This window comes from Sinocyclocheilus anshuiensis, unplaced genomic scaffold (assembly GCF_001515605.1).
Source record: "Sinocyclocheilus anshuiensis isolate Anshui unplaced genomic scaffold, SAMN03320099.WGS_v1.1 scaffold52, whole genome shotgun sequence".
NCBI lineage: Eukaryota > Metazoa > Chordata > Actinopteri > Cypriniformes > Cyprinidae > Sinocyclocheilus > Sinocyclocheilus anshuiensis.
In genome coordinates this window covers 467,161-481,653 of record NW_015554055.1, presented here as the reverse complement: position 1 = coordinate 481,653, position 14,493 = coordinate 467,161, and the positions used below count along the sequence as shown (strand labels likewise).

The window sequence follows — 14,493 nt, the reverse complement described above, 5'->3', positions numbered from 1 at the left end:
TTTAAACTGTTGAGTTGAATTTAGCTGAAATGTGGCTCTCTGGCAGGATTCAAGGTTTGTCTTGTTCTGTCCCAGCTGCTCTGTTCGTCTGTGAGTTTAAAGTGGCTGTAAATTAAATCAAGTGGCACAGACTGACACTTGAAACCTCAGAGTTTATTATGGTCTGTTTTATGGTGGAGTGAAACTGAGCTCCATACTGATATCCTGTGATTCACCTTGTAGCTCAGGCAACAGAATTTACAACTATTTGCTGTTCTTCAGTGGTACAGGTGCTGTTTTTCTTTCCATCAGCGCTGATTGCTTCTGTCAGAAATACTCATAAGAGCCAGCCTCGGACATTATGGCTTATCTGGAACAGAAGAGGCTGTTTTACAAAGTCGTGCTGAAAATAACAAAGATGAGCCTGGCAACTGTATAAATAAATGCAGATTATTAAGGTCTAAATTTTGTCTCAAAAGTAAAGTTTTCTATTCTTGTTTCAGATCTAGATTATTCTGTTTACTTCCACTTCCCTGAGGTGATCAATAATAGATGGACATCTGTTGATAATAACATGTCATATAGTAAATATGTAGCACCTGCACATGGATTGTTAGGCACAAAAATGTCTTAAGAATTTCCAATATTAAAATTCTGACTGAAGCCAAAAAATAATTATAATAATGCTCTTTAAAATGCACACGAATAATTAAAAATCAAATATCACCTGATATCGATAAATCTCTAATTTTCCAGGCAAATGAGCTCAAAATCTTTGGTTGTAATTCACTCCAAAATCCATCACAATTTCACAAAATTAGACAACTGGTAAACATATTTTTCACAGATTTGCTCATTCAGACTGAGAAGACCTTGTTCCTCTGGCCTTCCGCTGCTGTGAAGCCCACGCTGTCAGAATGTGTAATAGCTGTTATGAAACTGAAGGTTTTGCATGTTTTGTAGTTGCCTGTCTATTTGAATATAATCAGCAGGTGAAGAATAGACTTCACCTGTGCTTAAAAGTCTGTAGGAGTGAGAGAGTCTGCAGGACTTACACTGTTTGAATGCATCTGGTTGAGTGATTTGGGAGGAAATGGATGGATTCATGTGTGTGCTGGGTTGTTAAGCTCAATGCCATTTTGTTTTGAAGCAGCTCTGATTGTATCGTCGAAGATACTCCACAGCCAACAGCAGCTGTATAATTTCAGTACATCAGTGATGCACCATGGCTGAGAGTTCACCAAGTACAAAACCCTGAAGTAAATCCAATTTCTTCTGGTTTGAACCATGCCTCTAATTCATCCCCAGAAACACGCTGGACAGACTGTGCTGTGTTTTGACTGTGCTGAAATTATGACAAACAAGCGATTAGAAAAGGGAAGTTGATGGGCGTGAGATTTATTGTTGCTGACAGATATATGGGAGAATTATATACTCTTCTCGGTCTTTCTTTAACAGATTGACATAAAACACATGATCACTCTGTCAAGTAACTAATGTACATGAATAGGGACCTGACATGAAATCTAAATCTTTAAATTGGTGCCAGATAAACCATGTAGAATTAGCAGAACAGCTCAAAAGCCATAAAATAATACAACTGTTTTGAGATTACAATACACAACTGTGTCTCTAAACTAATTAGTAGTTCAGTAAATATAATGAATCATGTATTCAATGTGGTTAAATTCCCCAAAACAGCCATTTGGCCTAATTAATGTCTTGTTTTGTACAAGGCAAACAGTTTTTTTTTTTTTTTTTAGTCATTAGAGCTAAAGTCACAGCACAAAAACGAAGAAAACATTATGAAATGTTGTTGAGTAAAACGATAATATTAAGTCATTCTTTCTTTATGAATTTTAAATTAAGGATATAGTTCACCCAAATTGAAAATTCTGTCATTAAAGGGATAATTCACCCAAAAATGAAAATTTGATGTTTATCTGCTTACCCCCAGGGCATCCAAGATGTAGGTGACTTTGTTTCTTCAGTAGAACACAAACGAAGATTTTTAACTCAAACCGTTGCAGTCTGTCAGTCATATAATGGAAGTGAATGTGAATCACGTATTTGAGAGTCAAAAAAACATACACAAACAAAACCAAATTAAACCCTGCGGCTCGTGACGATACATTGATCACGAGACACGAAACGATCGGTCTGTGCAAGAAACTGAACAGTATTTATATCGTTTTTTACCTCTGATTTACTGCAATGTCCAAACTGTACTGAGCGCATTCACATCTTCTTCTTCATCCGACGTGTGACGCATCTTCTTCTTCTTCTTGCTTTACGGCGGATCGCTTATAAATTACCGCCACCTATCTCTCAAATGGACCATTGACACTCTATCTACAATCTCAATTAGGAGTGTCAATGGTCCATTTGAGAGATAAGTGGCGGTAATGCACTTATAAGTCTGCGATCCACCATAAAGCAAGAAGAAGACGACGCGTCACTCGCTCAGACAGTTCAGACATTGCAATGCATCAGAGGTAAAAAACTATATAAATACTGTTCAGTTTCTTGCACAGACCGATCGTTTAGTGCCTTTACACATCAATGTATCATCACGAGCCGCAGGGCTTAATTTGGTTTTGTTTGTGTATGTTTTTTTGACTCTCAAAGCCGTGATTCCCATTCACCTCCATTATAAGACTGACAGACTGCAACGGTTTGAGTTAAAAATCTTCGTTAGTGTTCTACTGAAGAAACAAAGTCACCTACATCTTGGATGCCCTGGGGGTAAGCAGATAAACATGAAATTTTCATTTTTGGGTGAATTATCCCTTTAATCACTCACCCTCATGGCGTTTCAAACCCGTAAGACCTTTGTTCATCTTCGGAACACAAATGAAGATATTTTTGATGAAATCCGAGAGCTCTCTGACCATAATTTTACGAAGCTACGAGAATGCATGCGTTGTGATACTCTCCAAAATGGAGCCAGGGTAACGCAAAGGAGAAGAATTGTTGAATAAAGTAGTTATTTTTGTTTACTTTGTGCGCAAAACGTATTCTCGTAGCTTCATAAATTACAGTTGAACCACTGATGTCACATGGACTATTTTAACGATGTTCTTACTACGTTTCTGAGACTTGGACATGGTGGTACCCTTGCTGTCTATGCAAAGTCAGAAAGCTCTTGGATTTCATCAAAAATATCTTAAATTGTGTTCCGAAGATGAACAAAGGTCTTACGGGTTTGGAACGACATGAGGGTGAGTAATTAATGATTTTTGGGTGAACCATCCCTTTAAAATCTGTAAACCAAAGTGGTATTGTATGTTTACTTTTTTTCCTTGTTTTTTTTTCAGGACAAATCTAAAGATGCAAAGAGCCGTCACAGCATCCGTGACCCAGTCCACAACCACACAGAACACCACAGTCGTCACCAAGTCTAGAGAACAAATCCTCACGCAGAGTACGTTTCAGATCTGTACTTTATGCAGATAAAGTCTGTTTACTGAGACACCACACGTCTAAAGCAAATAGAACCCATACTAATTAGTGATTCTGTCTACACTGGATGTCCACTGGATTCTGTTTCTGTCGTACTCCATGCATTTGCGCAACTGACATGGAGGACAAATGGATTTGGAAAGCTCATTTTGACGTCCAGTATAGACAGTCTCAAGCTGACACTGTGTGAAAGTGAGAAATCTAGAAACATGAGCATTACTTCGCCTTACTTCCTGGAACTTGTTCTACAGCATATTTTAAATAATTCACATTCAATTTTGTATGGCGTATTCTACTATTGTTTTCCACATTTAGTGATCAAATTAACTTATTTAAAAATGTTAGATTTTCTTCATATAGAATTTTGCTTACAAATATTTAATATTCAATATCAAATATTCAACCTGACTTTATTCATGTTTATGTTTCCATTGAATGATTAATAGGGAATGTGTGGTTTTCCCAACCCATAATATGTCTAATAAATCATTCGCTATATTGTTGTGTTCACAGGCTCAGGAGCCATGATAGCTGTAATTGTCATTGGTATAATCATCATTCTCACATTTTTGCTGATAGTCCTCAAGACGTACAACAGGTATGGCGACATTTTGATGTGAACCATAATGAATGAGTTACATACCATGAGGTGAATACCTTGTCTATCTCCTCCTCACAATAGCAGAACAATTTTAGACAGACCTTGTAATGAGGCCTAAAAATAGATAAAGACCTATTCATTTCAACCAGGCTCACACTACATTCTCCAAATCTGTTAGAGGAGAAGAACACTTAAAAATGTTCTCAAGGCTGAAAGGAACATGTTTTGAAAGACTTCATAGCTGTTTCGTAACGAGAACTGAGTTGATTTATGTTGTTTATAATTTAAAGGATGCACCAGTATTAAAACCAATATTAATAGGCAGATCAGTTTTTCCATGTTATGGCCAGTAAATAAACAAATGGCCAATATTAAAATTCTACACTGTAAAAAATGTTTTTAATTTTTTTTCAAAATTGTAAATACAGATCATTGGGGCATCTTTTAGTCGTTCTACCTAAAAATGTGTTTTTATGCAAGCTTAATTCAATGTTACTTGTCATTTCTTTGTGAATATTTGTGAAATGTACTAGTAATTTCTGAGTGAAAATAGATTAACGGTCCAACATAAATTTTTTCAGTATGTACTATTTTTGTCTAAAAAATCAAATAAAACACTAAAACAATATTGTTTTAAAAGCTACAATTTCAATTATGCATCAAAACAAAGTACAGTATGAAAAATCAATATGATTTTGCAGATTTGCTAATTACTTTTAATGGTGTTATTAGTGTTTTGCAATATATTTTTTTTTTGCATAGAAGAGATGAGCATGAACAATTGAATATCCAATAGCTATACCACTAAATTCTGTTAATCAATATGCTACCAATTTTTTATTTTATAAAACGTTTTATTTATCAATCCATTTTTACAATTATTTATCTGACAGGAGGACTCATGCAAACAGGATGCTGGCTGTAGGCTCGGCCAAACCACGAAAGAAGGTGTCCTCTACCACAAACACAAACCTGGCCATGAGCAATGTGGGTGCGAGCTCAATCTCTGAAAGCTTTGTGCCGTCTAACGCGTCCTCAGAGAACGGGTACCGCATTCCTCGGGTGGACCTGGCAAACGTGAATCGGAGTAATGGGGAGCATTTCAGCAACAACAGCGGCTCAACTATTGTGACGTTACATGACATGCCATCAGTAGATAACACATAGCAGACATGATCTGGACTCACACGTGCAAAGATACTAACATACCAACATGAACAAAGAACCAGTAGAAGAGGCCCAGTCATATCTGAGCACTCACCATTAACCGAACATTCACTGCCCGTTTGGGATTTTATGGAACTTTGATAAAAGTCCACTTTAAAAAAAAACCTGTATATGATATTGAAGAACCAGAGGAACACTTCAGAGGAGTGACATGATTATAGTTTTATTTTTAGCACTGGATTTGGTGATGAAATGTAGGGTAAAACATATTTTACTGCCTTGAGCTGAAAACTGTTCTTCTTAAAAATGGAATTGGTGGGAGCCAGAATTCAGTTAGAGATGTTAAGGATGCCCGTCAATTTAACTTGTGCATTACCATGACATTTGCACTCTTAATAGTGGGGTCTGTCAGAAAAGATTGTTCAAACACTATACTCTGTATATATTTTACAATTATGCATTTGACAGATGCCAATTCATTAAAAGTATAGATTTTGTTTATATAGTCCCTGGGACTCAAACCTGTGATTTTAGAAGTCTAGCCTAAAATGCTATTGTTGAGTTGGGAAAAGACTCTGAGATGTTACATTGTGAGCTGGTGTTAATTACATCTTTAGATGTGCGGGCATTTCCTGCATGAAGCAACCACAAAGCCCAGTTCAGTAACAAATGCTCTTTTTAAAGAGTCAGTTGAAAATATTTCATTCTCACTGAACTTGCTTGTGAGTTTGCAGTCTCGGTCAGTGAATCTTTCAGAAATATTAGAGCGTTTGCAGCTGATTACATCACTAAATAATGAATAATTTATCAGCCAGATTTAAAATAAACCAGGAACCACTGTTTTTTTTTTTTTTTAACACAAATATAGTTTTATTCTAATAAATATTATTCTAAAAGATTTTCAAATATATATATATAAAATGCAGGTCAAGATAAGATGAATTGCAATGTTGGCTCATTACAATTCATTAATTGTTTTGACCCGATGACTCCATTGTAATCACATTGACTGGCACATATACAATTAGAATCACTACAATGACCATCAAATGGGAACCAACTAAACTACTTTTGTAATTTGTCAACCAAAAAAAGTAAGGATTTCCAAACATTTTTAAATGTAGGATCCAATGTCTATCATTTGTCAATTGTTAATCTGAAGCTGTATTTAAAGTAATGCAGAAAACATCTACTTTCCTCTCAAGCAATCCAGACATCTCCAGAAGTAACCTCAAGAAAATTTATTCACAATCTGCAACAAAAGTAAAGTATTGCATAAGAATAAAAGAAAAAGAAAGAAGAAAAATACAGCAGCGCTTGATTATATAAACATGTAGAAACATTTTTTTCTGTGAACAGTTATACCAAGCTCTCTGGCTAATGTTCTAGTGCAACATCTCAACAAAAACACTCAGGCACAACATTTTTTCTCGAGATCATCAACTCACATTTTGCATGAGAAAAGACATTTACAGCTATAAAGAAAAGATGCAAGAACACATACTTTGAGTACTACTCCAAGGCAACCATATCAAGAAGATCAGTCCTTTCAATGCAACAGTGTCTTTATTAGACCTATGATAGTGTCTTGTGTTATTGTGTTTAATATGTGTTTAATATCAAGTGCAAAAGTGAATTCAAATAATGGATACTGGAAGTAAATGATTGTTAAAAGCCTTCCTGAACAGAGCTGAAAATGGCGTACGTCTTGTGTGTCAACATTTCATCATACTGAGTGTGGAATTGTCCGTCTTGGATCTAGAGTCCATCTATTGCTGAAGAATATGGTTAAGTGAAAGAATTCTTTTTTTATTATTTGCATTTTTCTGGAAAGGAATTACTTCGAGACCAAAGAGAGTACACATAAGGCATTGACCTGTTACACGCTCAGTTTGTTTGAAAGAAAAACAAGACATAACTCTATAAATTAAGTACAAATATAAGCAGATTTCACCTGAGAAGGAAAAGGTGCCACAACATGATGGCCTGTGAAGTTAGCAGAATACTGAGAAATCAATTAAAAAGTCTTTTCTAAGTTTTGGACACTGTTTAGACTGTTGTAGTCAGATATTTTTAAGTGCAGTATTTCTGTGGGACGCACTCCTTGGTTTCACGCTGGGTTTCAGTAATTTTCACCTGATCTAAAGTTTCATTCATTCATTAAGAAGATATTTATCTTCTTCATCAGCCAATTGTTTGGTCTTTGAAACCTCTCTGCGTATGTTTTTAACGTACACTCAAAAAAATAGTTTCAGCAACAGCAGAAAATTACAGAATAGAAAAATAAATATGTTTGCCTTTCACTGAAGAGCGAATGAAAATGAGAAATATAAAATTTTTGGACACGTTTCATGATGCAAGAACTCCACGCTGGATCACGGCCGAACCGTAACGTCTAGTCATCGGGCTTCGAAGTCTTTGGGCGTGACACCTCTTGCCCTGTTCTGATTGGCCAAGATCAGACTCTTCCACGTGGCTTCGGTTCTCACTTCCTGTCCGCAGCCGGGTCCTAATTTGTGGGGGGGAGGCGGGACTTGTATTAAAAGTTTTTAAGGAAGAATTTTGGTCCGCCACGTCATTTCCGTCCTGTCCATCTTTCCCTGTTGACGTTCTTTCATTCCGTTTAGGGATTCTGAAACTGCCCCAGTTTTTCAGATGCCGCCCATTTGGCACTATTTTCCCCTGATGTTGGCTTGCGTTTGTCTTCCTCGGCGATCCGTTATACGTGGTCGAGGCAGTGACTACAGAACTAGCAGTGGTTCTGCTGTGAGACAGCAGTAATCTGTCGTCCATGTTGTCATGCTCAGTCTCATTCTTCCCCGTGTCCTCCATAGACTTCGACTGTCTCAGTTTGTCTTTTATAGACACCTGTTCCCACAGCTTGTTCCTCCTCCTCCTGTCCTCAAGGGGGCGCTCGCTTTCCTCATCTCTTCTATGAGACTCACCTCCCCTCAGCCTGCCCTCCAACCGTTTCGCTGTAGCTGATGCTGCAGTCTTACATGCTCCAGAGCCTGAATCAACGACCCCAGAACTGGGCACATTGTCCATGACCAGGCTTTCCAGTCGGGGCATCTTTGCAGGCTTGTCTGCTTCGATATGCTTCGAGACTCTAAATGGGTTGCTCCCTTTCTCGTGATTTTGAACAGTGGTGCCCAGGGCGCTGTTCTGGCCGCAGTGACCCTTCAGAGGCTGGGGGGATGTAGGTACAGGAGGTGCCGTCCGAAAGTAAAACATAGCTTCCTCCAAACGTCTAGTAGAAGATATACCTGAGCAGGAGAGAAGGCAACTGTTAAAAAAAAAAAAAGATCAAAACAGACTAGACGAGTCAACTACTCATCAAGTGCATGCAGTAAGCGTCATACTAACCAGCGACGCGTCCCTGCTCGAGCAGCCTGACGTGGTGATGAAAGATCTGCTCCTGCACTCGGCACAAGGTTCGTTTAATTCTCTCCCGACGGCTGACCATGTACGTCAAATTACGCACCTGAACACACATATATGTAGGTGAGACACATTAAATAAAAAATAAAAAAAATTCTGTAATTTACTCAACCTCATTCATTCATCTTGAGAACACAAACGAACATACTCCTAATATTTTCTCATCCTTGGCACGCAAAAACCAATGGGGCTTGTTCTCTTGCATGACAAGCAAGTATGACTGAGCTTTTGTTTATCATATTTGATTTGCTCTATCCATGTACAATGTTAATATATAAACAAAGGCCTACATGAAATCGGTTCACTTAAAGTGATTGACACTTGGTTTCATATAGATAACTTTTACAATGTATTTTTCAACTAATAATGTGTGATTTGGTTGCATGGAATTGAAATGAAGAATTATATGAGAGAATATTAAAAATATCTTCATTTGTGTACCGAAGTTGAACAGGTTTGAAACCACATGAGGATTAATAAATAATAATTTAAATTTTTGGGCAAACTAACCCTTTAAGTGTGGAGTCAGTTTCCACACATGGAAGACATGTTCTCATCAGCAGTGGCAATACAGCACATAATAATCTAGAGGCTTAATAGGTACTCTGTAAAAATGTTTGTTTCTGTTTGCAGTGGGAATAGTGCTCAGGTTACCAATCTAAAATTCTTGTAGCTGGAATTCACAGATAGTTGTACCACATTTCCATCTGGTATCTTATTACCAAAAAAATAATTCAAATTCCTCCACTACTGACGTCTTCGCTCATAGCCTATTATTTGAAGGGGGGAAAAAAAAAAAAAAAAAAAAAAAAAAAAAAAAAAAAAAAAAAAAAAAAAAAAAAAAAAAAAAAAAAAAAAAAAAAAAAAAAAAAAAAAAAAAAAAAAAAAAAAAGGGGGTGTATTTTCTATTTGGGGTTGGCCTAGCAACATATTTTATGGTCTAATGGTAAAGATACAGGTGTTGTAATGACTGTGGCGTGACAAAGCAACACAGAAATGATGAAAAATGTTAGTGATGACACTAATTTAAAACCTTGAAAAAACAGATTTTACCTGCAATATTGAATAAAAAAGGACATTATTAATAGAATCCAATATCTGAATACTGGGCCATGATTATTTTCACACTTACGCACAAAAACCCACACTGAACTATGTGCAAATCACTAACTGTTTATTTGAAATCATGAAGAAAAGGCAGAGTTGGGATCCTGCGTCTAACTGTCCTGAGCTGTGATTGGCTGCTGCTGTCTTCCCTTATATTGATTCAACTGGTAATGTGAGGTAATATGGCTACAGAAGGGCTTTGCAAAACTTACCCTCTCTAGATCCTGTCTTAAATGTGTGAAGAGACGGAGTCGCCGCAAAAGCACTTCCTGTTCCTGTCTGGCAAGGCTGTCCTCTTCCTCTTTCTTCGGCATGATGAGCGGCTGGTTCAAATTCCCCTTTCTTTTCAATTTCCAGTATTGGAACAGGAAGTCCACAGTTTCCAGGGGCAACTGCAGGTGCTCTGCGACTTCGTCAGTGGCGACGAAGCGATAGAACTCGTCCTCCAGCTGCTGGACTCGAAGTTTGCGCTCGCTGAGTCTGGTCTCTTCTGGGTTTTGTGTGAGTCTGGGCTGTGATGAGGATGACATGTCCACTCCCCAATTCCTCCTTCTCTCTTCACTGGTCTGGACCTTCACTGGCCTGTCATCATCTCCCTCTTCCTCATTCCAGTCCATGCCTGAGTGCTTGGGACAAAAAGACTTAAACTTGACTTCATCCGCCTCTGTGAGGATTGTGTTCATCTTCAACCCACACTGCAGACCGCAAGTCACGTGGAACGCCACACGGCAACTTTTGGCAGAACACTAGGGGGATTTAGAAAGACAGGATCTCAGGATTAAAGCACAGAACATGGGGAAAATGTGAAGTGAAGTTTTTTTTTCTGATTATTAATAAATTAACAAAATTCTACATTTAAACTAAGTAGCATGGAAAAAAAAAGTCATCGAAGCCACTGAAGAATGACCAATGTTACTATTGTTACCTAAAAACTATTTTTGTTAACTGATACAAATCTACAAAATATAAATATTATACTGTATAATTGGCAGCTAACTGAAATAAAGTAAGTACTAAAATGATTAAAAACTAAGAGTAAATCAAAGCTCAACAATAAAAAAAGAAACAAAAAAAAAACTAATAAACAATATGAAAATATTAAAACTTAAAATAACACTAAAAATATAAATAAAAATATAAGCAAATTCAAAATATGAACTATATTAATAAAAAACTGAATGAATAACACTGCTTTTTGCAGTCTGCAATTCTTTTCCAGCAATTTATTCCACAAGTGAAAGTGTCCAAAAGCTGAGGGGGATTACTGAAATAAACAGAAGTCATGTGATCTCAACTGGCAGGCCCCCATGAGGTGACTCACTCCATAGAAAATTAAACAGCTTTTATCAGAATACTGATATAACCTCAACCTTTGTGAATGTACATCATTTCAAACGTTTTTCAGAAATACTATTCATTTTGTATGTGTAATTTTTTCATTAAGAGAAGAAAAACTAAGTGCTTTAACTTTAAATTATTGATGCTGATTACTGATTAATATTTATGTTTAAAATGCACTTTGGACCCTCTGGAAGATTTTGAATATCTGCATGAATAGTATAATAAAACGATGATAAACATCAGCGCTGTGTACCTGAATACAAGCTCCTGTTTTCTCTTTACACAGGCAGCATATTAAAGCCCATCTGTTGCTGGGTATATGAGACACATTAGTGATAGGCTCCATCTTCTCAGGGTTACCAATGCTTACCTAGAGATAAAGAGCACACAACAATGTTTACACACTACTCTTAACAAAATTAGTGCTGTCAAACGATTAATCGCATCCAAAATATAGTTGTTTGTTTACAAAATAATGCGTGTTCACTGTGTATATTTATTATGTATATATAAATACATACACATGCATGTACATATTTATGAAAAATATGTTGTTTATATTTCAAAATATATACTGTATGTGTGTGCATTTATATATACATAATAAATATACACAGTACACATACATTTATAATGTAAACAAAAACTTGTATTTTGGATGCGATTGATCGCGATTATTCATTTGACAGCACTAAACAAAATCACACTATAAGTCTTAGTTTGTGCATGCATCCTTACTTCTGGTATCCAGAGGGCACAGCTGACATGCACCCACTTGGTGCCACTTCGAGTGGGTTTCATAGCCCCGCCTTTTTTAGGACACAGATGGCATTTGGGAAAGATGCCCAGCGCACAGGTACGACAAAGCCAGCTGCCCTCAGGAACCTTCAGTATACCGTAACACGCCTGTGGGGAGGTACATTGTTATATAACTCATATGCGCTCACACATGCATTCAGACACTCACAAACACACACACACACACACACCTGATGCACACAGATGTTGCACTTGTCACAGAACACCATTTCATTGCCGTCCTCGCCGTCAGGGGACTGACAGACGTCACACACCACGTCCTCATCGTACTCAATGCCAAGTCCCTCCTCCGTTTCCATGGCGTGGCTCATGTTGTCATAGCAACGGCGCTCAAACTCCTCCATGACCCGCTCCATCGTCAGCTCATCCAGGAGTTGCATGCCTACAAGCAAATCAGTTAGCATCACGTGACATTTGGTTCAACAGTGTGAAAGAGTGCATAATGGGTAAAATGAAAATTCCAGACTCACCCATCTTGCTGAACTCCTCGTTAGCGATCTGCAGCCAAACTACGTCCTCCTCATTCAGGTCATAACGACACATGCCATCAGCCAGCGTCTGAATACCCACGTACCCCAGCATCGATGACTCAGATGAGTGAATCAGCTTCTTTGGCCTGATGAACAGAGCAGCGGGGCATTTCTCAGCTACAGTGCTGCAGGAAAAATGAAAACAGGAATAAATCAAGTGCAACCATTAAATAAGAATAGTTTGACAGGTAAAAAAAAAGCTTAATACCGCACTGTACACTGCGGAATGGAGTCGGGACTAACAGGGACCTGAACCCCTTTCTCCCACTCCTGCCGCCAGGGATCGGCCAGCTCATAATAATCCTCTGGATTCAGCTGGTATGAATCATGCAGCTTCATAGCAGTGATCAGGTCTGTCCTGAACACCTGGAGGAGATAGAAAAAAGGGATGTGACAATCAGAATACAACATTCTCATCTCTGTCTGTTAGGGTCGTGTGTGAGGCTGTATTAAGTGTAAGGCAGTTCTGTGTACCTCTGAGGGTCTTTTTCCATTCTGTTTCCTGTGCTTGGAGTTGGAGTGCTGAGACCAGGATGTGGAGTTACCTCAAAGAGACAGAAAAACATGCATGTAATGTCTTGTGCTGAACATTCTGAGAAAGAGGGATAATTCCTGTTTTAGCAGCAACATTAGTCATATTAGTTTGAAAAAAAAAAGGCAGTATTAGTTTTGCATAATGAGAGGGCTTGTTTTGCTCCTATAACTAAAGGGCTGAATATTAAAAGCAGCATAATGGGAATTGTGAGCGCCTTTTCTCCTCAATTGTATTGAGTGAAACGGCATCTAGAATGAAAAAAAAAAAAAAAGTTTTACTGTATAAAGTTTTTAAATTACTGTGATCTCATGTGAGTGACAGATTATTGTCCCGCCTCAGCACACAGCATCAGAAAAATTATGTTGTTTTAAGGAGAGGAGGTTTTTGATTAAAGAGGACAAGGGCACATGAATAAAAAAAAATAATGATGTGGATGGATAATTTATAATAAACATTGCAATATTCCAAAGTAGTAATACTGAAAAATTAAGAATGGTCCGTTTTAATTTCATGGTGACTTTAGTAATATGCAACTTCAGTATTACCAGAAGGGTAATATAGATGACTCGAGGCAAGTTGGTACTAGAAAATAAAAGTGTCTGTCTACTTACTTCCATTATCCGAGTCCTCACTGGTGCTCGGGACACGGCTTCGCTTCATCGTCAGTTGCCGTGGCCTTCAAGTGATGCAGAAATCTGCAGAGGTTGATCAAACATTAGCAGAACATTCCTGAAAACTGATCCTGCAGAGATGACTGCTGAGAGTGCTTTCCCGTAGCCAGCCACAACTTGACAGATTCTGAGACTTTACAAGCCTAATTAAACTTTGAAGGCTATGTTAAGATACTTTAACTTTATATTAAACTTTATATAATTCTATTTGTGCTTAATATGCAGAATCAATTTATAAGTAATTTTGTACGCTATTTCCTCCAAAAAGTGGAGCTAGCCAACCGCTGCTGTTTGGTTGAGCACCGCAACGTAACATCGGTGCAACCAATGCCGTGGGTTTGAGGGCGGGACTATCTGTTGAATCGACCAATGGCAGACTGAAATGTTTGTGAAACGTACAAACTAGGTTATTTTGCTCTAGATACTAAATATATGTCATCTGTAAATACTATTAATATTAAATTCAATTCAATTAAAATTCGATTTTTAAACTATTCAATGATTTCAATCCATCGTGTTGCAAAATAGCAAATTTCTGAGCAATGCACACATGCCTGAAAAGTCATAAAACTTATAAATAAACAATCCTTGTATAATGCACTTTCCAGTTTTAAGCTTTATTAAACATTTTTGATCACATATCGAATATTTAACAAGGGTAAAGTCTAACTATTTTTCATTAAGGAACAACAGAAATACAAACCACACGAGTTTGTATTTCTTAAATCGTGTTTTTATTAGCATTTATGCGACTAATTAAGCAAAGCAAACCCATAAAAAAAATAAATACATTATATATATATATATATATATATATATATATATATATATGGTTTAGAT

General features: G+C 37.3%; 2 protein-coding genes across 9 annotated transcripts in view; one reads left to right on the top strand and one right to left on the bottom strand.

Annotated features, from left to right (window-relative positions):
• LOC107668511 (noncompact myelin-associated protein-like) overlaps positions 1-5,714 on the top strand; it is a 22,798-nt gene extending 17,084 nt beyond the window's left edge. For 4 of the 5 annotated variants that reach the window (XM_016460412.1, XM_016460411.1, XM_016460410.1 and 1 more), the window contains 3 exons: positions 3,297-3,403; positions 3,955-4,039; positions 4,936-5,714. In XM_016460412.1, the coding sequence (XP_016315898.1) occupies positions 3,310-3,403; positions 3,955-4,039; positions 4,936-5,209 (453 nt within the window). In that variant the 5' untranslated portion in view covers positions 3,297-3,309 and the 3' untranslated portion in view covers positions 5,210-5,714. Of the gene's footprint in view, positions 1-2,694; positions 2,725-3,296; positions 3,404-3,954; positions 4,040-4,935 lie in introns of those variants that run through there. The other variant, XM_016460408.1, reaches the window with a different exon arrangement.
• A 721-nt stretch (positions 5,715-6,435) lies between these two features.
• Positions 6,436-14,493, bottom strand: part of jade1 (jade family PHD finger 1) — a 10,553-nt gene continuing 2,495 nt past the window's right edge. For all 4 annotated transcript variants that reach the window (XM_016460400.1, XM_016460401.1, XM_016460402.1 and 1 more), the window contains 10 exons: positions 13,594-13,677; positions 12,922-12,992; positions 12,656-12,813; positions 12,388-12,572; positions 12,088-12,299; positions 11,837-12,004; positions 11,352-11,468; positions 9,970-10,503; positions 8,576-8,693; positions 6,436-8,475 (listed from right to left, as the gene is read on the bottom strand). In XM_016460400.1, coding sequence (XP_016315886.1) covers positions 7,559-8,475; positions 8,576-8,693; positions 9,970-10,503; positions 11,352-11,468; positions 11,837-12,004; positions 12,088-12,299; positions 12,388-12,572; positions 12,656-12,813; positions 12,922-12,992; positions 13,594-13,642 — 2,529 coding nt within the window. In that variant the 5' untranslated portion in view covers positions 13,643-13,677 and the 3' untranslated portion in view covers positions 6,436-7,558. The remainder of the gene's footprint in view (positions 8,476-8,575; positions 8,694-9,969; positions 10,504-11,351; positions 11,469-11,836; positions 12,005-12,087; positions 12,300-12,387; positions 12,573-12,655; positions 12,814-12,921; positions 12,993-13,593; positions 13,678-14,493) is intronic.